The following is a 26,715-nucleotide window of genomic DNA, read 5'->3' as shown; positions in this document are numbered from 1 at the left end:
CATGCACAACAATTTGGAATCATTATTTCTTTGGGCATTTGTTTAACGTTTGTCTTTCCTGCTAGATTGGATGCTTCACAAGATAGAGATAATGTCTATTTTGTTGAGCATTGAATATCTAGCATCTAACTTAGTACTTGATACCGGGTAGCTGCACAATAAACATTTGTTAAATGAAGGAAGAGCAGGTGGGAGACTTTATAAGGAGGGTGTATGTATATACATTCTAGGCATAGAAGATGATGTCAGTATCCTGGCCAAACCCCCACAGCCTGTACAATTTAGAGGCATATTTGCCTGACTTTCAAATGTCAGAACCTGTATTTCTTTTTTTTTTTCCCAATTTAAAAAATTGTATTTATTTATTTTGGCCACGCTGTGTGGCATGTTGGATCTTAGTTCCCTGAGCAGAGATTGAACCCTCACTCCCTGCGTTGGAAGCATGAAATCTTAACCACTGGATCACCTGGGAGGTCCTAGAACAGGTGTTTCTTTGTGTGAGGGATTTTATTAGATTGTCAGAACCCACCCTGCCTAATTGCATGGTAGTCCAGAATGCTGAGGCATTATCTTCCCCTGGAAAGTGTGTTTTCTACCTCAGAAGTTCTTCAGTGATATTAAGCTGATTAATAATGAACACTTTGTTTGCTTTCTTCACTTCCTTGTCTGAATTCTTCACTTCCCAGCTAGAGTTTCCTGGGAATGCTGGCTGTGATAGGCTGAACAGTGTTGTTGTTGAGTCACTTTGTGTCTGACTCTTTTACAACCCGGTGGACTATAGCCCCCAGGCCCCACTCCACGGGACTTCCCATGTCAGAATACTGGAGTTGGTTGCCATTTCCTACTCCATGGTATCTTCCTGACCCAGCGATCAAACTCACATCTCCTGCATTGCAGGCAGATTATCTACCACTGAGCCATCAGGGAAGCCCTAATAGGCTGAGCAAGCGGCCACCAAAAATCACCAGTTCCAAATCCCTTAAATCTGAAAATGTTTCCTTATATGGCAAGAGAGAATTCACATATAAGATTAAGTCAATGATCTTGAGGTGGAAGATTATTGTGTATTATCTGATTGAGTCCAGGTGTAAACACACATGTCATTATTAGAGGGAGGCAGAGATAGATATGATACAGAAGGAGGAAATTTGACCCCTGAAGCAGGATGCTATATTGTTGGCTGTGAAGTTGAAGAAAGGGGACAAGAAATAGAAGGAATGTATAGAGAGCTCTGGGGTCTGGAAAAGGCCATGAAACAGATTTTCCTGTGGATCCTCCAGAGGACGGCCCTGTTGGCAAGTTGTTTTCATCCCAGTGAAACAGTTCTGAACTTTTTACCTCTAGAGTTGTACAAGACTAAATATGTGTTGGTGTAAGCTACCAAATCTGTTTTAGCAACCATAGGAATTTAATACAGATTTTGTTACCAGGAAGTAGGGTGCAGCTGTAACAAATACCTAAAAGAAGAAGTTGCTTTGGAATTGGATAATGGCTATAGGTTGGAGGAATTTTCAGGAGGATGACAAAAAAATGCTTGAACAGTTAATAGAAATATGAATGTTGAAAGTGCTGCTGGTGAGGGCTCAAATGGAAGTGAGGAACACAGTAGAGCAAGCCTATATTGTCATAGAGAAAACCTAAATGATCACAAATAGACAATTTTTAGAAATATGAATGTTGCAGATGTTGCTGGTGAAGACATTTTTCTTAAAAAATTTAGTTTTTTGTGGTTGACTTACAATATTGTGTTAATTTCAGGTGTATAGCAAAATGGTTCATACATATAATCTTTTCAGATTCTTATCCCTTATAGGTTATTGCAAAATATTCAGTATAGTTCCCTGTGCTATCCAGTAGGTCTTTGTTGGTTATCTATTTTATATATAGTAGTATGTATCTATTAATGCCCAAACTCCTAATTTATCCATTCCCCTCCTTCCCCTTTGGTAACCATTGGCTTATTTTGAAATGGTTGTTCATCTGTTTCTGTTTTGTATATAAGTTCATTTGTTTTGGCTTTTGGGGGGTTTCACATGTAAGCGATAGCATATATTTGTCTTTGTCTGACTTACTTCACTCAGTATAACAATCTATAAAGTCCATCCCTGTTGCTGCAAATAACATTATTTTGTTCTTTTAAATGGCTGAGTAGCATTCCATTGTATATATGTACCACATCTTTTTTATCCATTCACCTATTGATGGACACTTAGGTTGCTTCCATGTCTTGACTGTTGTAAATAATGCTGGAATGAACATAGGGGTATGTGTATCTTTTTGAATTATGGTGTTCTCTGGATATATGGCCAGGGGTGGGGTTGCTGGATCATATGGCAACTCTATTTTTAGTTTTTACAGAATTTCCATACTGTTCTCTACAGCGGTTGTACCAATTTATGTTCCCACGAACAGTGTAGGAAGGTTCCTTTTTTCCCACACCCTCTGCTGGTGAAGATTTGGAAGGAAATATGGAACATGATTTTGGAAACTTGAGAGGATTCTTTTACACAGTAGCATAAATTTTAGGTGAATTGGCTCCTGCAGTTATGTGGAGAGCAGAACTTAAAAGCAATGAATTGAAAATTTAGCTTTTTACAATTTAGAAATTAAATTGTAATTTAATTGTACAAATTAAATTGTAAGCTAAATTTTAAATAAATTGCAGTTAAATAGAGCATATTTCCAAGATAAGTGTTGAAAGCATGCCCTTGTTTCTTCTTGCTACTAGTAGTGAAAATGGTAGAGAAAAGACAAATTGAGGGAAGATCTGTTAAGCAAAAAGGAACTTAGGACTTAAAGATAAGAGAAAGTCTCAGCCTGTCCAGTTTGCAAAAGTACATTTTTTTTTTTTAAATTTATTTATTTTAGTTGGGGGCTAATTACTTTACAATATTGTAATAGTTTTTGCCATACATTGACATGAATCAGCCATGGGTTTACATGTGTTCCCCTTCCTAGACCCCCCACCCACCTCCCTCCCCATCCCATCCTTCTGGATCATCCCATTGCCCCGGCCCTGAGCCCTTGTCACATGCATCGAACATGGAATGGTGTTCTGTACATTAAAATGAAAGGATTCACTGTCAGGAAAGTGTCCTGTAGGGAAAAATATCAAGGATGTAGCTAGATATTTTATGCTAGTTACCTCCAAGGTATCAGAATACCAGAATATACGGAGGGCTCCATGAAGCAAAATGGGCTGTGACTCAAAGATAACCCTAGTCATCTCAGTAGAAGCAAGGAATAGAGAATCTCTGAATGAGCCTTTTGTGTAAGGGCATGGATTCCTTAAGACACACACGGGGACTACAGGATTCTTGAGCATGTTAAATCAGCATGAACAATGCCATCTCTAACTGAAAGGATAGATAGAAGATGAAAGGAGGCTGTGGGGCTCCCAAAATTTGACAAGCAGAAAACAGGCTGATAAAGTTACTCAGCTGCAAACATTCATTCCATTCAAAATAAAGGCAAGATGATTCTGAAGGGAGAGCCCAGGGCCTAGAGGGCAGAGCTATGGTCAGGGGGTGAAGCCCTGGCGTCAGAAGGAGGAGCCTCAAGCCACAAAGAATTATTCCCAGGCCTTGAAACCTATGGAGATTTGCCTGCTTGAATATTGAAATTGCTGGAATCTGAGAGTTCTTTCTTCTACTTTCACTTTGGGAATTGAAATAGCAGTAACTGTTATCAGCTGTACATGAACCAGAAACAAAGCAGAAACACAACCTTTGTAGAGAGAACAATTAAAATGAGGAAAAAAGAAAATCAAAAGAAACATCTCTTGTGCTTTGGCTTCACCAAGGACAGCCAGGAAGAGAAACATCTGAACTTAAACTGAGCACCACGTGCACTTTCCCTCTCTTTACAATGTTTACTGGGTTCTGATGAATCCATTAAGCGTCTCATTGTAAATTCCAAAATGATCCAAAGATATTTTTCAGACTGTAAAAATCAAGACACATAATAAACATGAGGTGAACATGAGTTCACCTCCAATATTTTGGCCACCTGATGCGAAGAGCTGACTCATTTGAAAAGACCCTGATTCTGGGAAAGATTGTGGGCAGGAGGAGAAGGGGATGACAGAGGATGAGATGGTTGGATGGCATCACCGACTCAATGGACATGGGTTTGGGTGGATTCCGGGAGTTGGTGATGGACAGGGAGGCCTGGCGAGCTGTGGTTCATGGGGTCGCAAAGAGTCAGACATGACTGAGCGACTGAACTGAACTGAACATGAGTTAAAAGATTTTATTTTACTCAGTGAAGGAATGGAAAAGTGTTATAACTTGTTCCAAAGAGAAATCAAACATTGGATACAGGAATACTGATTAAGAATATTTAAATGAATGTGTACAGGGAAGCAAAACTGATTTCATTACATCATGAGAAGGGGACAGTTTAATCTCTACAGGATCTCTTGTATGTTTGTGAGTAACCTCCAACTAACCAAAGATCGTCAAAGACCTCAAAGACAGTACGAGGCTAGAATCAGATAATGTGGTCTGGTACCCTAAAGAGAGGGAAAAATTTGCCAGGGAAACACACATCTGTACAATGTCAAGTACACTCCCTCGATATCAGGGGGCAATGGGGTGACCAGGTTTCTGACATGGACGTGGCTTGGCTGAGGCCTGATTCGGGCGCAGTGGGAATCAGTGACATCCCAAAGTTGAGGATGTCACAGAGGTAGCCCCCTGATCAATGAGGGACTAGAGAACAGGGATAAAATGTGTTGGGCTTAGTGCACATGTCTTAAGAGACTCAGTCCAGCAGGAAAATCAAGCAGAGCTTGATCTGCAGAAGCAAAGCCAGCAAATAGCATGTCGGAAGAACAAAGTGAGGAGTGCTCTTACCAGACACCAGCCCATCCTGTACCCTCCCTGCTGCAGTTCCCCGTGTGCCCCTTGGACTGTCTTCTGCAAGAGGATGAATGTGTCCACACCCTGAGTTCATCCAAATAGGTTTCCTTCTTGCCATGCTCGATTATCTCACTGACTACGTCCTGGCTGGATCTGGTCGGCGCCGAGGCCAACGGTGGTGTGCAGGTCACTCCACAGGGTGTGGAAAGCCCGGGGGGCGACAACACAGAACCTCATCGCCACTTGACGAATGCACCTTTCACTCTGTTTGATGAGATGCCTGGATCCAGAAGGAATGGCTGAAGCTGGGTCCCCAGAGCTTGGCAGGAGCCCTCATAACCTCAGCCCAAGGCACAACTTCTCAGCTGAGGAACCCCGGCTTCTGTCATCAATAAATGCTATTGAAGTGTTTAAATCCATGTCTGTGCTTCTGACTGCTCTCTTTCTGTCATTTGTTGTTGAGGCGTCTGGGGGACATTGGTGGGGGCTCCTCTGATGGAGAGTGGAGGAGTGAAAGGTGCGGTCAGGGTGGGATGCTGAAATCTGTGATTTCAGGGAATGGTTTCCAGTGGTGACAGTGTGGGGAGTGATTCTTGAGGGAGTCGCTGGCTGAGGTTTTGGGGTGAAGACTTCCTCACTGGCTCTGAGGGAGTCCGGGCTGGGAGGTTGCGAAGTTGGCCAGAGAGGGGGCATGTTGAATTCTGCAAATGATGGTGGTAACTTGGGAGGGGCTACAAACCGTGATGGACAAGCTGAAGGCTTTACTCATCATAGGGAACACCTGAAAGTGGGTGATGATGACAAGGGGGATGGATGGAGAGAGTGGAAGAGCACTTGGCATGAACTTTATTCATAATGGGAAATATCTAAAATCAGAGGTGATGGCAATGGGGTGAATGGAAAGGGTGGCGTAGAAGTTGGCGTTAATTTAATGGGGCAGGACCTTTAGATGGAGATTGAGGAGTGTTGGGGAAACCATAGAGAAATACGCATAAAAGAAGTTATTGTCTGGTTTGTTTCATTTATTTATATCATGCTTCATTCCAGAAAATATTAGTAATGTATTTTACCATGTTGGGTAATATCAGTGCTATGTTTTTGGCAGAATGTAGCCTTCTAGCCTCTTGTGGACACTAGTAAATTAGCCTGGACCTGGTTCTCACATCATTGCTGGATGCTTGGGCCTCTGTAAAAACCTCAGCCTGCTGAATCTTGTGGGGAGACAGAGAGTGAGAGTGCGGTACAGACAAGGAAGCCAGGGCTACATCTGGGAACCAGACAGTCCTCATCCTAGTTCCCTTTCTGCCCTCCTCTGTCTGGTGACACCCTCTATTTCCTTCCTTTCACTATTGATGGAAGCTTGGAGCTGACTTAGCCTTTGGCAACTTCTCAGGAGTGTCTTGAGTGTAACCATGTCGGGTGTGCTTAGAACTTAATGGAGTCGGTGCTTGTTTAATCGACTTTTCTTGGGATATTAATATATGTATAGTTATGGCTGATTCACATTGTATGGCAGAAACCAACACAACATTGTAAAGCAAAAAGTCATACAGTCGTGTCCATCTCTTGGGAACCCATGAACTATACAGTCCACGGAATTCTCCAGGCCAGAATACTGGAGTGGGTAGCCTTTCCCTTCTCCAGGGGATCTTCCCAACCCAGGGATCGAACCCAGGTCTCCCGCATTGCAGGCAGACTCTTTACCAGCTGAGCTACAAGGGAAGCCCAATTATCCTCCAATTAAAGATAAATTTAAAAAAAATTTATTAAAAGAAACTTTGTTAGCCATCTGTATGTCTTCTTTGGAGAAATGTCTGTTTAGTTCTTTGGCCCATTTTTTGATTGGGTCGTTTATTTTTCTGGAATTCAGCTGCAGTAGTTGCTTGTGTATTTTTGAGATTAATTGTTTGTCTGTTGCTTCGTTTGCTATTATTTTCTCCCATTCTGAAGGCTCTCTTTTCACCTTGCTTATAGTTTCCTTTGTTGTGCAAAAGCTTTTGATTTTAATTAGGTCCCATTTGTTTATTTTTGCTTTTATTTCCAATATTCTGGGAGGTGGGTCATGGAGGATCCTGCTGTGATTTATGTCAGAGAGTGTTTTGCCTGTTTTCCTCTAGGAGTTTTATAGTTTCTGGTCTTACATTTAGATCTTTAATCCATTTTGAGTTTATTTTTGTGTATGGTGTTTGAAAGTGTTCTAGTTTCATACTTTTACAAGTGGTTGACCAGTTTTCCCAGCATCACTTGTTAAAGAGATTGTCTTTTCTCCTTTGTATATTCTTGCCTCCTTTGTCAAAGATAAGGTGTCCATATGTGCGTGGATTTATCTCTGGGCTTTCTATTTTGTTCCATTGATCTATATTTCTATCTTTGTGCCAGTACCATACTGTCTTGATGACTGTGGCTTTGTAGTAGAGCCTGAAGTCAGGCAGGTTGATTCCTCCAGTTCCATTCTTCTTTCTCAAGATTGCTTTGGCTATTCGAGGTTTTTTATATTTCCAGACAAATTGTGAAATGATTTGTTCTAGTTCTGTGAAAAATACCATTGGTAGCTTGATAGGGATTGCATTGAATCTATAGATTGCTTTGGGTAGTATACTCATTTTCACTATATTAATTCTTCCAATCCATGAACACAGTATATTTCTCCATCTGTTTGTGTCCTCTTTGATTTCTTTCATCAGTGTTTTGTAGTTTTCTGTATATAAGTCTTTTGTTTCTTTAGGTAGATATATTCCTAAGTATTTTATTTTTTTTGTTGCAATGGTGAATGGTATTGTTTCCTTAATTTCTCTTTCTGTTTTCTCATTATTAGTGTATAGGAATGCAAGGGATTTCTGTGTGTTAATTTTATATCCTGCAACTCTACTATATTCATTGATTAGCTCTAGTAATTTTCTGGTAGAATCTTTAGGGTTTTCTATGTAGAGGATCATGTCACCTGCTAACAGTGAGAGTTTTACTTCTTCTTTTCCTATCTGTATTCCTTTTATTTCTTTTTCAGCTCTAATTACTGTGGCCAAAACTTCCAAAACTATGTTGAATAGTAGTGGTGAAAGTGGGCACCCTTGCCTTGTTCCTGACTTTGGGGGAAATGCTTTCAATTTTTCACCATTGAGGATAATGTTTGCTGTGGATTTTTCATATATAGCTTTTATTATGTTGAGGTGTGTTCCTTCTATTCCTGCTTTCTGGAGGGTTTTTGCCAACATCACTCATTACAGAGAAATGCAAATCAAAACCACAGTGAGGTACCATTTCACGCCAGTCAGAATGGCTGCTATCCAAAAGTCTACAAGTAATAAATGCTGGAGAGGGTGTGGAGAAAAGGGAACCCACTTACACTGTTGGTGGGAATGCAAACTAGTACAGCCACTATGGAGAACAGTATGGAGATTCCTTAAAAAACTGGGAATAGAACTCCCATATGACCCAGCAATCCCACTGCTGGGCATACACACTGAGGAAACCAGAATTGAAAGAGACACGTGGACCCCAATGTTCATCGCAGCACTGTTTATAATAGCCAGGACATGGAAACAACGTAGATGCCCATCAACAGACGAATGGATAAGGAAGCGGTGGTACATATACGCAATGGAATATTACTCAGCCATTAAAAAGAATACATTTGAATCAGTTCTATTGAGATGGATGAAACTGGAGCCCATTATACAGAGTGAAGTAAGCCAGAAAGAAAAACACCAATACAGTATACTAATGCATATATATGGAATTTGAAAGATGGTAACGATAACCCTATATGCGAGACAGAATAAGAGACACAGATGCATAGAACAGTCTTATGGACTCTGAGGGAGAAGGTGAGGGTGGGACGTTCTGAGAGAATAGCATTGAAACATGTATATTATCGTATGTGAAACAGAACACCATTCCAGGTTCGATGCATGAGACAAATGCTCAGGGCTGGGGCAATGGGATGACCCAGAGGGATGGGATGGAGAGGGAGGTGGGAGGGGGGTTCAGGATGGGGAACACATATAAACCCATGGCTGATTCATGTCAATGTATGGCAAAAACCACTACAATATTGTAAAGTAATTAGCCCCCAACTAAAATAAATAAATTTATTAAAAGAAAAGAAACTTTGCTCTGTCAAGATGTTCACCACACAGATTTGTGAATCATTAACGAGAGCCATGACACCCTCCTGGCCTTAGCCAAGCCCCTCTCTTACTCTCCTGCTCATTTGAGTGGCCAGCAAGCCTCTCCCCGGCAACGTCAGGTAGAGAGTGTCCTTCATCTGGTCACGTGAGGGCACCAACCATGCCACCCCGTCCCTGAAGTGGAGCATCTTTGTGTCCAGGGCGCGATGCCTCATCTTCCAGTGACTTTCAGACAACAGGGAATGCCTCCAGGGTGACTGGTGCCAGGGAATCAATCATGGTACTCACATCCTATCATGTTGGCTAAGTAGCTGTGTGGTTCTTGAAAGCTGTTGATTTTGGCTTATGGCTGTGGCATGTTTTAGTACAAAATGTAGTCTCCAGGATACCTCACTGGAAGTCAGACCAGAGGATCCATTGAGGGCCAGAGAAGTCGTAGTAGGTGGATAAACCGTGTCAGGTTAGCAGGTCTGTGTGCTCAGGGTCACCTTACAGACCATGCTGTGTCAGCACTAGTGGTCCCTGTGACACCTGCAGGGAGCCAGGCTTCCTGGGCTCTTTAGACTCTGTTTGATGATTAGGTTTGGAGGTTGAGCTTTTCTGACCTCGTGTGGGCAAGGCATGTGCAGAGTCATGTGGACATGGGAGAATCAGGCAGAGGTGTATTGCCATCCCTTTAAGAACTCATAGCTGTGCCTGTGGGTTCACAGGAGACATGGGAGTCCCAGGCAGCTTGTCCTCCAGCTAACTGCAGCACCCTGCCACACCTCCTCTTCCCCAGGATCAGGGGTCCTCCACCAGGGGAGGAAGGCAGGCAGAGGCTGAGAACTACTGCCCTTGGGAAAGCATGATTCACCCAAGGTTAGGCTTTTTGTGCATTTTGAAAACACAGGAAAGCTGATGAGGGAGGATTTGTTCTAACTTAAGCCCTGCAGAGAACACCAGTGACGACCAGTGCCCTGTTGAGAGTGGGAACACTGAAACCAGTGTGAGTGGGAACAGGGACTGGGGAGGGCGTGCCTGCCAAACCAGGTCTGTGACCAAAAGCAGTGTCAGGGCAGGCCAGGGTCAGACACCAGACACAGGTCAGCACAGGTGAAAACATCATGTGTGAGATGACATGAGCCCAAGAGTCCAGCCTGGAAAGACCTTGGAGAGTAATGTCAGGTTGCTATTGGCGTGAACACAAGGCCTGGGAACAAGGCTGCCCTCCCTCTGAAGACAGCCTGTGAGAAGAGAGGTGTTTTGAGGGCCCAGGTTTCCCTGGTCCCTGAATCTGACAGGTCCTGTAGGAAGTTGCCAGAGACCACCTGACTCTTTACAAAGGGCTTTTGGAGCCTCGAAATGAGACTCAAGGAAGAGGAGACTATATGAACACCAATATATGATGTCTCTAGAAAGCAAATTACAAAGTGGCCACTTAACAGACCCAATCGAGTCAGCAAATGGAATTACTAGGCCTACAGTGACTATCTTTTTTAAAATTTATTTATTTAGTTTTGGCTGTGCTGGGTCTTCACTGCTGTGTGCGGGCTTTCTCTAGTTGTGGCGAGCAGGGCTACTACTAGTTGTGGTGCAAGGGCTTCTCATTGCTGTGGTCTCTCTTGTTACAGAGTACAGGCTCTAGGCATGTGGGCTCAGTAGTTGTGGCTCTCAGGCTCTAGAGCCCAGGCTCAAGTAGTTGTGATTCCGGGGTCAGTTGCTCTGCAGCATATGGGATCTTCCTGGACCTAGGATTGAACTCGTGTCCACTGCATTGGTAGGCAGATTCTTTACCACCGGCCCACCAGGGAAGTCCCCTACAATGACATTTTTAAAGGAAAATTCATTATCAAGCAACATTTACGAATCAAGAACTTTTTGCCCGAAGAAAATCTCAATTTTTTTGGTGAAAGTCAAAATGTCTGGCCATCCATGGCTATAGTTGGATGAAGATGTCTGACTGCTTGTACCATTCATACTGGGCCTCTCCTTTCTATATACGTGTTGTATTTCATGTGTGACCCACTTCACTCATTTACAGCATATTGCTGGCTCCTAAAGATATTTGAGTTCATCGTTTCCATTGTAAATTAATTGTAAAACCACAATTGGCCATTTCCTTCTCCAGGGGATCTTCTTAACCGAGGGATTGAGCTCCTGTCTTTTGTATCTCCTGCATTGGCAGGCGGATTCTTTTACCACTGAGCCACCGGGGAGGCCCTCCACAAAAGATTATATTACTCTCTTATATTTAGGGTTCTCGAATCACTATGGGAAAATTATCTCTAAACTTCACTAACACAAAATCAACTAAAGCAAAAAACTGGTTTGCTGCAGGGGGGCAGGTTAGATTCTGTTGTTGTGAGATCCTTGGGTTCTGAGATGTAGTATGAGACGAATTCACCCACTGGACTGTGGAAGAGTCTTCATGTCACAGTGGGGCAAAATAGTGGAAGAAGAAGGGGGCAAACTGGGTTCTGGTCTCCCGTAAGTGTAGTTTACTTGGGGCCTGTCAGCTACCATGGGTATACAACATGACCCTGATGTGCTCAGTCGTGGCCGACTCCTTGTGACCCCATGGACTGTAGCCCGCCAGGTTTCTCTGTCCATCGAATTTTCCAGGCAAGAATACTGGAGTGGGTTGCCATTTCCTTCTATAATACAGTGTGGAGGTTGGACTAAATTATCTCAAAGATCTGCTTGAGGTGTACAGTTCTCAGCTTATGATCTTTTCCGAGCTTCCCTGATAGCTCAGTTGGTTAATGGAGAAGGCAATGGCAACCCACTCCAGTACTCTTGCCTGGAAAATCCCAGGGATAGGGGAGTCTGGTGGGCTACCGTCTATGGGGTCGCACAGATTCGGACACAACTGAAGCAACTTAGAAGCAGCAGCAGCAGTTGGTTAAGAATCCACTTGCAATGCAGGAGATCCCGGTTCAATTCCTAGGTCAGGAAGATCCTCTGGAGAAGGGATAGGCTACCCACTCCAGTATTCTTGGGCTTCCTTTGTGGCTCAGTTGGTAAAGAATCCGCCTGCAATGCAGGAGACCTGGGTTCAATCCTTGGGTTGGGAAGATCCCCTGGAGAAGGGAAAGGCTACCCACTCCAGTATTCAGGCCTGGAGAATTCCATGAACTTTATCGTGCATGGGATCACAAACAGTTGGACACTTGTGAGCGACTTTCACTTTCATGATCTTTTTCTAAGGAAAGTTTTCTACCTAAAGTGGGTGAACATGGCACAGAACAGGGATTTTTTTTTTTTTTTAGAGTATTCATTTTATAGCTGAGGCCACTTTGGCCCAGAGATGCTGATGAGTTCTCCCAAGGTCCCATGGCAAGTGGGTTGCACAGTAGGGATGAGAGCCCAGCCCTGCTGCCTGCTGTGGAGGCTCTTCCTCTGCTATATTCTGAGAAATGGGTGGTCTTGACATAGGAAGGTTTTAATGGTCTCCTCTGGGTGAAGAAAGCCAAATGCTTCAATATAGAGGTGTTGATTTCTTACAAAAGTTGTGAATTGATTTCTGGGAGTATATAGTGGCTTGGTCCTAAAGTTTGTTTGAGTTCTTCCATAAGATGGTGCAGAGACACCCTAATGAACTTTTTGACCGACCTAGTGTATTGTTTAAATGTAGCTCATTTAAAGTACCATAATTCAACTTCTTTAGTCTCAAGGAAATTTAGGAACAGTCAGTTTGTATAAACAATTTATCTGGATATGTCACTCAGAACAGAACCCCTTTAAGAGATTTATAATCAACTGTAGTGCATTATAGTAGTATCATTCGAAGATAGGAAAACATTACACACTCAGACAACCAGAGGTGAGGGCATTTCTGAGTTATAGACATGGACATACAAGCATGGAAAAACAGAGATTATAGCTTCAATGTTACAACTTTAGCCATGGCTCAAGTAGATATCAAGAAGTGTTCTCCTCTAGAGGGTATGATTTGAAGAAGCAAATAGGCAAACAAAGACTGGAAACCAGTTTCTCTGTTGTCTCTCATTCAGTGGAGCCTAGATCTCTGTGAACCTATTTCAAGAGGTCGCCAGATGGTCAGATCCTGAAACCAAATTCTCCACCATTTCCGCCAACAATGGGAATAACTTATCAGCTATAAATGAACAAAAACAAAGCAACCACAAAATTACTACAGACGAAAATTTTAAAATTAAAATCAGAAAAAGAAAATCATGGAAATCCTCTTGGTTTCCATGAGGCTTTGGAATCACCCAGAAGAAACAAGACAAGACACTCCTGGGCTTTAATTGAGAATGTGGCACTTTTCTGTCTTGGGAGTTTACCTGGCTCTGACAGGAGAGTCCATGGGCATATCCATGTGACCTCCAAAACAGTTAAAAGATATTTTTAAACAGAGAAAATCATGACGCTCTTAAAGATATGAAATGTACATGTATTCAAAGAATCTGTTTAACTCATGAGGGGATTGGCAGATGGTATAACAAAAGATAACCTGAAGAACAAACATACAAGTTTTGAAGCAGAATATTTTAAATGTGTAATTGGAGGCACGATTGGCTTTATTACAATATGAGAAGGGAGACAAATGGATCTCCCCTGGACAAGGCATTCAGTATGTCTATCAGTGACCACCAATTTACAGAGGGATGTGAACCAGTTCAAAGATAATCCAAGGCTAGGCTCGGATAAGCTGAAGTGGTGTCCCAGAGACAGGGCAGTGTTTCCATTAAAACATTCTTTTTCTCTCTATGCCCCCTGTTTATTTATTTATTTATTTACTAGACTGTTACAGTGAAATAGAAAGAGTTCCCTATAAAAAGAGGTTCCTATGACAACCGTTTCTAGGCCAGTCCTGATCAAGGCCCAGTGGCCACCGATGACATCACAAAGCCTGAGCTGTCACAAAGGCAGCTCCCTGAGCAATAAGAGACCTGAGCAAGGGGACACAGCCAGCAGAAAGACACTGGCATCTCAGGAGGCCACAGCCAACAGGATCATCTGTTTGGGCTGATTGAGGCAGCATCCAGCCGACACCATGTTTCGGAGAAGACGCCTGGGGAACAGCCATGCTAGTAAGAGGAATTCTCACTCCCGCTCTGACAGAGCCGAGCTGCAGTTCCCCGTGAGCCGCGTGGACCGCCTCCTGCGAGAGCATCAGGGTGGCTACCGCCTGAGCTCATCCACACCCGTGTTCCTGACTGCAGTCCTTGAGTACCTGACGGCCAACATCCTGGACCTGGCGGGGAAGGAGGCCGGCACCAACCACAGGGTGCGCATCAGCCCGGAGCATGTGCAGAGGGCGCTGACCAACAATGAGAATCTCCGCCGCCTCTTCGCAGGCAGCACCTTCTCTCGGCCCACAGCTGCACTGCGCCTTCCCGAGAATAATTAGGGATGCCCAGGCCCCTGAGTGCAGCCACACCTCAGCAGCAGCTTCATCTCACCCCAAACTGGTCACAGATGAGGGAGGCCTGGCCTTTTGCCATCAGCACTGCTATTAAAGCGTTCATGACTGTGCTTGTAACTGCTCGCTTTCTGTCATTTTTGTTGAGGCGTCTGGGAGACATGGGGTGGGGGGCTGGGAGGGGTCCTCTCATGAAGGATGGAGGGGTGGAGTGTGCGGTCAGGGAGGGATGCTGGAATCCTGAAATCGGGGAGTGGTTTCCGATGGTGACAGTATGGTGTGTGGTCCTGGGGGGAGTTCCTAGCTGAGGTTGCGGGCAGGACTTCCTCACTGGCTCTGAAGGAGTCCAGACCAGGCAGGTTGGGAGTTTGGCGTGGAGAGGGCCTGTTGAATTCCCACAAGGATGGTGGTAATGGGGGAGGGGCTGAAAACTGTGAGGGAGGAGCCTAAGGCTTTATTCCTGATGGGAAACATCTGAAAGTGAGAGGTGAAGCCAAGGCTTGGGGTGGGGGGGGTCAGGGGGGTGATTGAAGAGGATGGCAGAGCAGTCAGTGTGAACTTAATGGGGCAGGACCTTTACATGAAGATTGAGGAGTGATAGGGAAACCGTAAAGAAATACACATGAAAGGAATTATGGCCATGTTGAGTTCATGTATTATTTATTTTACCCTGTCTCATTCCAAGACTTGAGACAGGGCTTATTAGCCAGTGCTGTGACACTCTCTGTGGACATTCATCAGATGCCAAAGGGCCCCCTTCTGCTGCCTCCTGGCCTGTCATACAGGACTGGTCAGAGGCTGCCCAGCGGGCTATAACAGTGGGGTCAGTGGACCTGGGTTCGCCATTCCAGTTCACCACCTTCTGGCTGTGTGATCTTGGACATCCGTCTGTCTCCTGTGAGCAGCAGCTTCCTCACCTGTAAAACAGGGATAATCAGAGTTCCTCCATCTTGGGGTTTTCCCAGATATCACCTTGTTCCTGTAAACTGTGACTTAACCTGTGACTTAACACAGAGCCTGGCACAGACCACGCCCTTAACAGATGGCTGCCTGTGTCTCCCTCCCCAGGTGCTTAGACAGGCCCCCGAAGGGGCTGCCAGGCTTGGTTCAGTTATTCTGTTGAGATACAGAATCTCTGCTTTTGGGGGCAAAGTACAAAGTAGGTAGCCCAGAGAAACATATTTCAAACTTCTGACCTCCAGAATTAAAACCAAATAAATGTTTTATTTTTTTATTTAAGCCAAGCCTGTGGTGATTTGTAAGTGCAGTCTTAGGAAACCAATGGAACTGAGGAATGAACTTATGCAGTCTTTTAATAAAAGTGGACAGACTTGAGGAAACTAGAGCAAACTCTCTAACAAAACTTAGTCTTTTTTTACTGAGAGCAAAAGCAGTTCTCAGATTTGAGTTCAACATTCAATATGATATTTGATACTAAATAACCAGAAGCTGTTTTTGAAAATCATATGAATAAATTCATGAAAACTGAGTCAGATTTGGAAAAATGTAATACAAATTTGTGCTATTTTTCAAAGTTGATTTCCATACACTTTATCTACTTTTCTGTACACACATGCTTAATTTTGCATTTCAGTGCCCTCTTTCCTATTCTGGAACAAAATGTCATTTTATTTTAGAACAGAAACATTCTCTTTTTTCCCTAAATTTTGAGGCTCATAGTAGGGTCTCAGTGATGTATATTAATTAAAATTTTTAATTAAAGTCACTTTTATTTTTCAGAGAGGTCTGGGGACCATAACTGTGTACTTCATGTGATTTTTACTGGACTAAGTCACATATATACCTAACCCACCTTTTTTTGCCACACATACTCCTTATGTGTACAGCTTCTCAGTGTGACAAAAGTGAACATGTTGATCGACAGAGCTGAAGATGCAGCCTCCTTGCAGCATGTACAAATAAGCACAAGTGTATAAATTAAAATTATAGCTAAATACTGTGTCACTGTATTATCTTTTAAATAATAAAGCCATCCATTGTGGAGCTCAATTTAGTGTCATGCAAGGTTTTTAGTTACCTAAGGATTTTGAAATGCTCTCAAGCTGACATATCTAGAACTTTATTATTGTGGAAATTTAGGTTTGTCAGCAAAATAACTGGATTTGATTGAACAGATTTTTCAAGTCTTAAAGTTTTATTGGAAGGAATTCTAGGTCATTAGATCAGTAAAATTGTATACATTTTGGAAAAAAAATACCTGAGTAGCTTAAAATGTTTGCTTGTATTACACCTAATATGGATAAATGAAGGACGATATAGTTTTCACAAAGCCCGAACTGTTAAGCTAGACTTGTTTGCTAAAGATTTAACCACATTTTGTGCATTTGAGTTCTTAAAATGTTGTTAGTTTCTTGGAGAATATGTATTATTTCAATCTAGCTCATTTTAAGTGTCACAGTTCAATTTCTTTATTTTCAGAGAATTTAAAGAATACTTCCTTCATATAATTAATGATTTATTATATATGACAATCAGAACAGAGCTCCTTTAAATTCAGAGTTTTCATGATCTAATATATTAATATCTCCAAGATGAAATAAAGGGCTTGGCAGGTGTGATTTTGTAGGTGGCTCAGTGGTAAAGAACCCACCTGCCAATGCAGGAGAGGCAGGAGATGGAGGTTCCATCCCTGGGTCAAGAAGATCCCCTGGAGGAGGGCATGACAACCCACTCCAGTATTCTTGCCTGGAAAATCCTATGGACAGAGGAGCCTGGCGGGCTACAGTCTATGGGGTTGCAAAGAGTCAAACACGACTGAGTGACTAAGCACACACAGATGAAAGAAAGCATTACACACGTAATTAGAGGTGAAGACATTTCTGAATTACAGGCACATAGATGTATGAGCAGAGAGAAATAGAGCTTATAGCTTCAGTTCTACAACTATGTTGTGAGTTAAGGATAGACACAGAAACCAAAGAACTCACCAGTCCAGATAGCAAAATGCTGTTTTCCTCCTAGAGGGTATGAAATTCTTAATTGATGTGAGCTCAAGAACAGGTAAACCACAAAAGACAAAGACTGAAAAACCATATGTTTTTGTCTTATCCATCAGAGATGAGATCTCTATAAACCATCAATCCATGTAGAGAGAGCTCTAAACGACCTGACCCTAAAATGAAATTCCTATCTGTTCCTGCCAACAGTGGAGAATAACCTATGGGGCTATAATGTATCTGAAGTAAAACAAAGACTTAGTAGATCAGTAAATTACAGCTAGAGAAACAGAGTCAACAGCATTGCTTCGGTGCTTTGGATTTACCTAGACCACCAAGAAAAGACATGTCTGGGCTTAAATTCTGCGTGAGGTACACTTGTTTATCATTGAAATTTATCTGCTCTAGTAGGTATCAATGTATTAGACATTTTGATTTGACCTCTAAGATAACTGAAAGCTAATTTTTTTTTCTTTTGGAGCGTTTAGTTTAATTCATTTTTAAAAAATTATTTTTATGCAATTTTTAAAGTTTATATTCTGTGTACAGTTATTACAAAATATTGGCTGTATTCCCCTTGTTGTATAATACATCTTTGTAGGCTAACTTATACCCAGTAGTTTGTACCTCTCACTTCTCTACCCCAAAATTGCCCATCCCCTCACTAGTAACAAGTAGTTTGTTCTCTATATCTATGATTCTACTGCTTTTGTGTTATATTCATTGTGTTGTTGTGATTTTTAGATACCACATATAAGTGATGTCATACCGTATTTGTCTTTCTCTGACTTATTTCAATTAGCAAAATGCCTTCCAAATCCATCTATGTTGCTGCACATGGCAAAGTTCTGTTCTTTTTTATGGTTGAGTAGTATTCCATTGTGTGTGTGTGTGTGTGTGTGTGTGTGTGTGTGTATGTATGAATGTATCACATCTTCTTTATCCATTCATCTATAGATGGATACTTACGTTGATTCTCTATCTTGACAATTATAAATAATGCTTCACTTGAACACTGAGGTGCATGCATCTTTTCCAATCATTGTTTTTGTTTTCTTGGCTATATACCCAGGAGTGGAACTGCTGGGTAGTTTTATTTTTAGTTTTTTTTTTGAAAGCTCCACACTGTTTTCCACAGTGGCTACACCGATTTACTTTCCCACCAACAGTATATGAGAATTCCTTTTTCCTATCCTCATCAACATATGTTGTTTGTGTTCTTTCTGATGATAGGCATACTGACAAAAGTGAGGCAATATCTCATTGTGGTTTTTCATTTCCTGTTTAGAAAAATGTCTATTCATTTCTTTCACTCACTTTTAAATCAAGTTGTTTTTGGATGTTGAGTTGTATGAGCTATTTATATAGGTTGTGTATTAATCCCTTATTAGTCATATCATCGGAGAAGGCAATGGTACCCCACTCCAGTACTCTTGCCTGGAAAATCCCATGGACGGAGGAGCCTGGTGGGCTGCAGCCCATGGGGTTGCAAAGAGTCGGACACGACTGAGCGACTTCACTTTCACTTTTCCCTTTCATGCACTGGAGAAGGAAATGGCAACCCACTCCAGTGTTCTTGCCTGGAGAATCCCAGGGATGGTAGAGCCTGGTGGGCTGCTGTCTGTGGGGTCGCACAGAGTTGGACATGACTGAAGCGACTTAGCAGCAGCAGCAGTCATATCATTTGCAAATATTTTCTCCATTTCAGTAGATTGTCTTTCATTTTGTCAGTGTCTTCCTTTGCTGTGAAAAAGCTTTTTAAGTTCCATTCAGTCTCATTTGTTTATTGCCTTTACTTTAGGAGACAGATCCAAAAAAATATTCCTGTGATTTATGTTATAGTGTTTTGCCTGTTTTCATCTAGGAGTTTTTTGGTATTCCATTTTACATTTAAGTCTTCAATTAATTTTGAGTTTATTTTTCTATATAGTGGTAGAGAAAGTTCTAATTGCATTCTTTTACAGTTTTCTCAGCACTACTTATTGAAGAGACTGTCTTTTCTCCATTGTATGTTCTTGCCTCCTTTGTTATAGATTAATTGACCATAACTGTGTGGTTTATTTCTAGGCACTCTGTCCTGTTCCATTGGTGTATGTGTCTGATTTTATGCCAGTACCATACTGTTTTGATTACTGTAGCTTTGTAATACAGTGGGAAATCAGGGAGCATGATTCCTATAGCCCTATTCTTTCACAAGATTATTTTGGCTATTCAGGATCTTTTGTGTTTCCATACACATTTTAAACTCATTTTTTCTAGTTTTGTGAAAAATGCCATTTGTAATTTGATAGGGATTGCATTAAGTCTCTAGATTGCCTTGGGTAGTATGGTCATTTTAACAATATTGACTCCTCCAAGCCAAGAACATGATATATTTTTCCAACTGTTTGTGTCATCTTCAATATATTGCATTAGCATCTTTTAGTTTACAGAGTATAGGCCTTTGACCTCCTTCGGTAGGTTTGTTTATTCATAGGTATTTCATTCTTTTTAATGCAATGGTGAATGGAATTATTTCCTTAATTTCTCTTTCTGATATTTTAGTGTGTAGAAATGCAATCAATTTCTTTATATTAAATTTATCTTAAAGATAATTTTTAGAACAAAATAAATCACGTAAATACAGATGTGAAATGAATACATGTTGAAAGATTTTACTTGAGTCATGAGAGAACCAGGAGATGTTAAAACCATTTTAAAAAAAGTGAATACAAAGAAGAGATACAAGAATATTGTTTGGTAGTTATTAAATGTGCTAGAGGTCAGAGCCATCGGACACGACTGAGCGACTTCACTTTCACTTTTCACTTTCATGCATTGGAGAAGGAAATGGCAACCCACTCCAGTGTTCTTGCCTGGAGAATCCCAGGGACGGGGGAGCCTGGTGGGCTGCCGTCTATGGGGTCGCACCGAGTTGGACATGACTGAAGCGACTTAGTAGCAGCAGCAGCAGCAGCAGAGGTCAGAGCCACAGGCCCTAGGGTGAAGACTGTGTCCCACAGGGTTGACTCACAGGCCAAGGACTTCAAGCCATAGAGGATTATTTTCACTTTGAAACCTCAAGTAACTTCCTGGCTAGATTTTGATATTGCTTGGGCTAGTGACTCTCCTTGTTCTCTCTTGTGGAATGAGAATATCCATAACTATGCCTGTCCCACTACAATATTTTGAGAGTAGATAACTTATTTTCTAGTTTCACAAGTCCATAGATGGAGAGCAATTTTGCCTGAGAATCTCACTCATACCTGATCAAGATGATGAGATTTTACACTTTGAGTTTGTTCTGAAATAGTTTGAGACTTATGGGATTAAAGAGTTGGATGAATGTATTTTGCATGTAGGGGGGACATGAACCTCTAGGGGCCAGAGTGTGGACTTAGGTAGGCTGGATAATGGCTCCAAAATATATCCGGGTTCTAGTCCATAAACCTGTGAATTTTACCTTATATGACAAAAGAGATTTTTTTCCCCCTGCAAATATGATTAAGTGGAAGATTTTGAGTGGAAGAGAATATCCTAGATTTTATGCATGGATTACACCCTTAGTGTAATCACAAGTGTCCTTATAAGAGAAAGGTTGAGGGAGAGTTTTGACATAGAAGAAGGCATGGTGACTACTGAAGCAAGATGCTATGCTATTGGCTTTGAAGATGGTAGAATGGAACATAGGCAAGGAATGCACCTCTAGGAGCTGGAAAAGGCAAAGAAACAAATTCTCTAGAACCTCTGGAGGGAGTGTGGCCCTGCCAGTACCCAAGTTTAGCCCAGTAACAATAATTTCAAAACTCCTGACCTCTAGACTGTAAGACCATGATTGTGTGTGTGTGTTTTAAGCCACCAAGATTATGATAAGTTGTTTCAGAAGCCATACGTAAATAAAACTTCTCTCAAATAAACTACTTTTACTTGAATCCATGTCTCAGCATCTGCTTCTAAGGGAACCCAAACTAAGATGCTCGGTGAGGATAAAGGATGTAGCAGCCAGTTGATTGATTGTTCTCCACATTGATTGTTCCCTTCCTGACATATGATGCATATGATTAGGTTTTGAGATTGGGTAAAGCCATGCAACGGAGAAGGCAATGGCACCCCACTCCAGTACTCTTGCCTGGAAAATCCCATGGATGGAGGAGCCTGGTAGGCTGCAATCCATGGGGTCGCTAAGAGTCGGACACGACTGAGCGACTTCACTTTCACTTTTCACTTTCATGCATTGGAGAAGGAAATGGCAACCCACTCCAGTATTCTTGCCTGGAGAATCCCAGGGACGGCGGAGCCTGGTGGGCTGCCGTCTATGGGGTCGCACAGAGTCGGACATGACTGAAGCGACTTAGCAGCAGCAGCAGCAGCAACAAGACTCTTTGGATGAGGACTGAGCTGTATAGTCATAGGGAAATACTATCTGAGACTGACAAGAGGGTACAGGGTTAAGAGAGGAACAGAGGTATTACCAGTTGACCCATGCTGGGGGATGTTGGAGATACAAGAAACAAGTGATGGGTCCTTGATAATACCTCCCTGACGTGTTAGGTATCCAGCTAAAACACCAGAAGCTTTAGGAGTAAAGATTGTGCCTCATTGTAAGGCCTACAATAGATTCACTCTTTAACAATCCTAAAACCCAACCCTTACAAGATCTGTAGAAGAGCTAGAATTTGGAGGTTGATTCCTCAAAATTAACTGGGCTTAGGAAACAACTTAGGCTGTTTGCATACTTTAATAAAGCATAAGATCCAATGCATCAAACTACCTGTTAAAACAAACCATTGACACTCTACAGAAGCCAGCATTCCTAAATAGATCCTAAACAGAACAAACATCAACACTCTTCAAAATCCAGCGTTCCTAAATATTTTTAATATACAGTAAAAATATTCAGCATGGAGAAAACAGGAAAATAGGACCTATCAATATTCAAAAAAAAGTCAATAGAGAAAAGCCTGAAGATGGCCAGTTGTTGAATTTTTTTAGACAAAGACTTTAAAGCAATTATTCTATAGTCAAAGGACTAAAGACAAATGTTCAGTGAATGAAGGAAATATGGTCTTAATGAATGAACAGATTAGGAATTTTAACAGACAATGGAAAAGTGTAAATAACCAAATGAAAATTTAGAACTTACAATCAGCAAAATAAAACACGTAAAAGATGGGCTCAACATCACCTTGAAGAAAGAATCAGTGAATTTGAAGACAAATTAGTACGAATTATCTAATCTGAATTGATGCTTTTGAACTATGGTATTGGAGAAGACTCTTGAGAGTCCCTTGGATTGCAAGGAGATCCAACCAGTCCATCCTAAAGGAAATCAGTCCTGAATATTCATCGGAAGGACTGATGCTGAAGCTCCAATACTTTTGCCCCCTGATGCGAAGAACTGACTCATTGGAAAAGACCCTGATGCTGGGAAAGATTGAAGGCAGGAGGAGAAGGGGACGACAGAGGATGAGATGGTTGGATGGCATCATCGACACAATGGACATGAGTTTGAGCAAGCTCTGGGAGTTGGTGATGGACAGAGAAGGCTGTTGTGCTGCAGTCCATGGCGTTGCAAAGAGTCGGACATGACTGAGCAACTGAACTGAACTGATCTAATCCGAAAAACAGAATTAAGCATTTATCCTTGAGACTTTTAAAAGGTATTATATTGGCTTCTCCTGTATTATTCTTTGAACTTAATAACTTTACTGGCACTTTAAGCTGGACTCATGTGGTTGGTTGGTTTGTTTGTTTTAATTCCCCAGAACCTCGAAGGACCACTGCAGAAAAGCAGAAAAAGAGGCCTGCTATGATAATATAAATGAATACTCATCTTGGGGAAATAATCTTCCAAAATTTTCACTTACTCCAATATAGTACAAGTACTAAGAAGACTTCACTCATTATCTACTGTTGGGCTGAGCAGCCACATCCTGTTACAATTTACCTTCTAAAAGTCATACATACACAGTGCAAGTTCCTGGTTAGAAACATGAACTGTGTTGCTGGAATGCCTGGATTTAACTTCTGGATGTACCACTTACAAATTGGGTAACTGTGGGCAAAGTTCTTAGTTGCCTCATCTGTATTATGGGGATAAGAGTGCATACCTCATAAGTTTTGGAAACTATAGGAAATGATATATATAAAGCACTTGGAATAGTACCTGGCAGATATGTGTTGGTTCTTATCATCAGACACATTTTCCCCCAGGTCCTTTAATAATACGAGTTTGGGGGACTAGAATATTAAATGAATGAATCATCTTGAAAACATTGATTTAAAAAGTAACTCATGTTAGTATGCTTTAAAGGATAAAACAGCTCTTACCTTTCCCCTGCTGATCAACAAAGGCATTCATTTTTTTAAAGTAGAGATACGCCTGCTTCTTGGGAATAGCTGTCCACCACAGATAAATATTACTGTGTGCTACTGGGTGTGTTCAGTGTGTAAATAGATTGTGGGAACACAAGAGGCTAGTTTTTCAAGTTTCTGCTCTTAGCACTCCATGAGGGTCAGGTAGTCCAGCATTCTACAGTTTGTGTGTCTGAAGGAAAAGTGAGCCTACAAAAGTGTTCTAGCCATCAGATTGAGGTAAGAATATTGTGTCTAGTGGACTTCAGTGTGACATCTTCTTTCTTGATTTTTGTATTTTGTGTTTGTGAGGTGGGGTTTGGTTTCAGGAAATGAAAGACTTCTCTCACCATTTGGTTAAAAGGAAAAAGACAGGAATATATAAAGAAGGGACATCTTGGTCAATGGCTGCTCTGTACGTTTGATGGAATGAGGAGGGTGAGATATAGGTATCTTCTTGTTATTAGCATTTAATTTAATCTGCAAATTGAATCATTGCTCTAGATCCCACTGAACATAGGAGCAATTATGTATCCGTGACATAATCAATTTCATAGCAGAAGTACTGTGTCACTTTGCCAAAAACCTATTACACCTCTAGGTATAAGGTAGCAGTCCTTTTGCTCTAAATTTCTTTACTTTGTTAGATAAGTCAGATTTTATTTAACACCGTTGAACTGTTCTTTGCTTTCACTCCTATTCTTGATATGATGACATACCTAGTGTGGGTATATATTTAGTAGGATTGCTGAAGTTTAAAAGCCTTGGAATAAGTTCAACATGAATATTATGTTTTTAACACCACAGGAAGATGAGATACTGACTGTGAATATGAATATAATACGCTAGAGAGATGCATCAGGTTTTAAAATATTTCTCTTTAATATGGATTGTTTTAATTAGCTACACCATTGTCCTCATTTAAGTCAAAACTACATTTTGCAACATACCAGACTATGTATTTGGAGAACAAAGGGGGTATCTATTTAAAGCATTCAAAGTCATGACTAGAAAATATTATATATGATAATATATTTTAAATACGGCTTAAATCTTGGCCTCCTTAAAATGTCTTTCAAGCATAGGCACTGAGTGTTTAATTTTTTCACTTCATAATACACTGTTTGTATGTTGTTTAGATAACAGCTTAAACACAAGACTGTTATAATTTAAAGTCTGTGGCTTAAGTGCATAAAAACATTCAATTGAACATCAATAAAATTCTTAAATAGATCTCTCTATCCCTGTGTGCATAAAAACATGTACATAAATGTGTATTTACATATGGGCAACTGATACCTGGGAAACAGATAAGGAAAAAGGTGAGAAGATGTCTTTTTGTTGTGAAATCATGTTTATCCTATGTACTTAGGATTTCTGAAATGCTCTACCAGTCTGTGATAATTAGCTGTGCTGTCATTCAACTTACTCAAGTTTGACAATGTGTTCTAATAATTTAGGGAATACAATAATAAAATAGTTCTTTTTACTTCTTTGTGTCCTGGAGACACATCTAGCATTTTTTGTTGGAATGACTTTCTTATAATCATTTTGTATGTTAAGAGAAGGAAGTGCAACTTTAATTTGTGAAACAGGCAGTTTGTTTTACCTAAGCCTTATTACTCAATGACATATGTTACGGCTATCTTGCCAGCATATGTAAACAGTTAGCTATAATCCTTTCTATTTAGAATTTACTTGTAACTACGTTTTTGTATATCCCATATGTTGTTTGTGTATGCACTCACTCTCACCCATTTACTCCCACACACATCCACATATTTTGGATGATTTCGTGGAACGCTTTATTCCTTTTTATATATTTTTGTCTGCACTGGATCTTTGTTGCTGCACGCAGGCTTTCTCTAGTTGCAGCGAGCAGGTTCTACTCTCTAGTTGTGTTGCTCAGGCTTCTCATTGTGAGCCTTCTCTTGTTGCAGAGCTCTAGAGTGTGGGCTCAGTAGTTGTAGTGCATGGGCTTAGTTGCTCTGTGACCTGTGGGATCTTCCCTGACCAGTTATCGAACCTTTTGTCCACTGCATTGGTAGGCAGGTTCTTCACCACTGGACCACGAAGGAAAACCCCATCAAGGGACTTGAAACTTGTCTTGAATGTGGGTCCCTTCCAGGCTACGTCTTTCTGTGGGTAGTATCATTTTCTTGACTTCTGTTTCTTTACCCTGCTTTATTCCATCTTCCTTGATGCCTAGTCCATGGAGTTCTGATTCTACTCAGGATAGCACAGGTAGGTCCCCTTACTTCCATCACTTGTACAGTTGGCAACTGTAGTGACTGCCTTAAGTTCTTGAAGATCATCTGGAAGTCAGGCCAGAGCTGTTAGAAGGACAGAATCTGATAAATATATAGTGTCCTAGGATAGGAAGTCCACCTGATCTGTTATATCATTTTGAGCAAGAACACATCTGTAAGAAATGGTTAATTAAATCTGCCTTTATTGTTATACTACCCACTTTCTCTGTTTTAAAATCCTGCTTTCTGTAAATTGCTCTATGACATGGCATCTACCTTCATTGGTTTATTGACACTGAATTTCTAAGGGTCATTTGTGGTACTTTCAGGAAATCTAATTATATGCATTCATTTATCTATTGATTCCCCTATTCAGTAACTGTTTATTTAGTGACATGTAAGCATGGGCAGTACTATGTGCTGAAGTTACAGTAGGAAGCCCTAAAAGTTTGCCTTTAAGTACCTCCATTCTAGTTAGGAATGATGTCAATTTACCCAAGTAATTTATTATAAATGTAATAAGTGCTGTGAGGTATACTTACTCGAATCCTCATTCCATTTGACTCCTTTGCTTTATGTGGCATTCATTGTCACTTCCTACTTCTTGAATTTTTTCCATTCTTGATATCCGTGATTCTATACTATCTATTCAGCTACTTTTCTACCACTTTCCCTCTTGTCTTCTTTCTTCTTCTCTTCCCTAAGTGATGGTTTCCCCCTAGGTTTAGCATTAGGGCTGTAATGTATTACTTGCTTTCTTGGCCTGTGCCTTCTATCGACTCATAGTTTTAAATATCACCTCTAAGTGAATGTCTC

General features: G+C 41.2%; 2 protein-coding genes across 2 annotated transcripts in view; both read left to right on the top strand.

Annotated features, from left to right (window-relative positions):
* SYTL5 (synaptotagmin like 5) overlaps positions 1–26,715 on the top strand; it is a 233,454-nt gene that overhangs the window by 73,595 nt on the left and 133,144 nt on the right. The gene's annotated exons all lie outside the window — the stretch shown is intronic.
* LOC145535463 (histone H2A-Bbd type 1-like) lies at positions 13,879–14,477 on the top strand. Its single transcript, XM_081563899.1, has one exon. The coding sequence runs from the start codon at positions 13,992–13,994 to the stop codon at positions 14,346–14,348; it is 357 nt and encodes a 118-aa protein (XP_081420025.1). The 5' UTR covers positions 13,879–13,991; the 3' UTR covers positions 14,349–14,477.

This window comes from Giraffa tippelskirchi, chromosome X (genome assembly GCF_054371585.1).
Source record: "Giraffa tippelskirchi isolate mGirTip1 chromosome X, T2T-mGirTip1v1.2.pri, whole genome shotgun sequence".
Lineage (NCBI taxonomy): Eukaryota > Metazoa > Chordata > Mammalia > Artiodactyla > Giraffidae > Giraffa > Giraffa tippelskirchi.
This window is presented reverse-complemented; position numbering and strand designations above follow the sequence as displayed.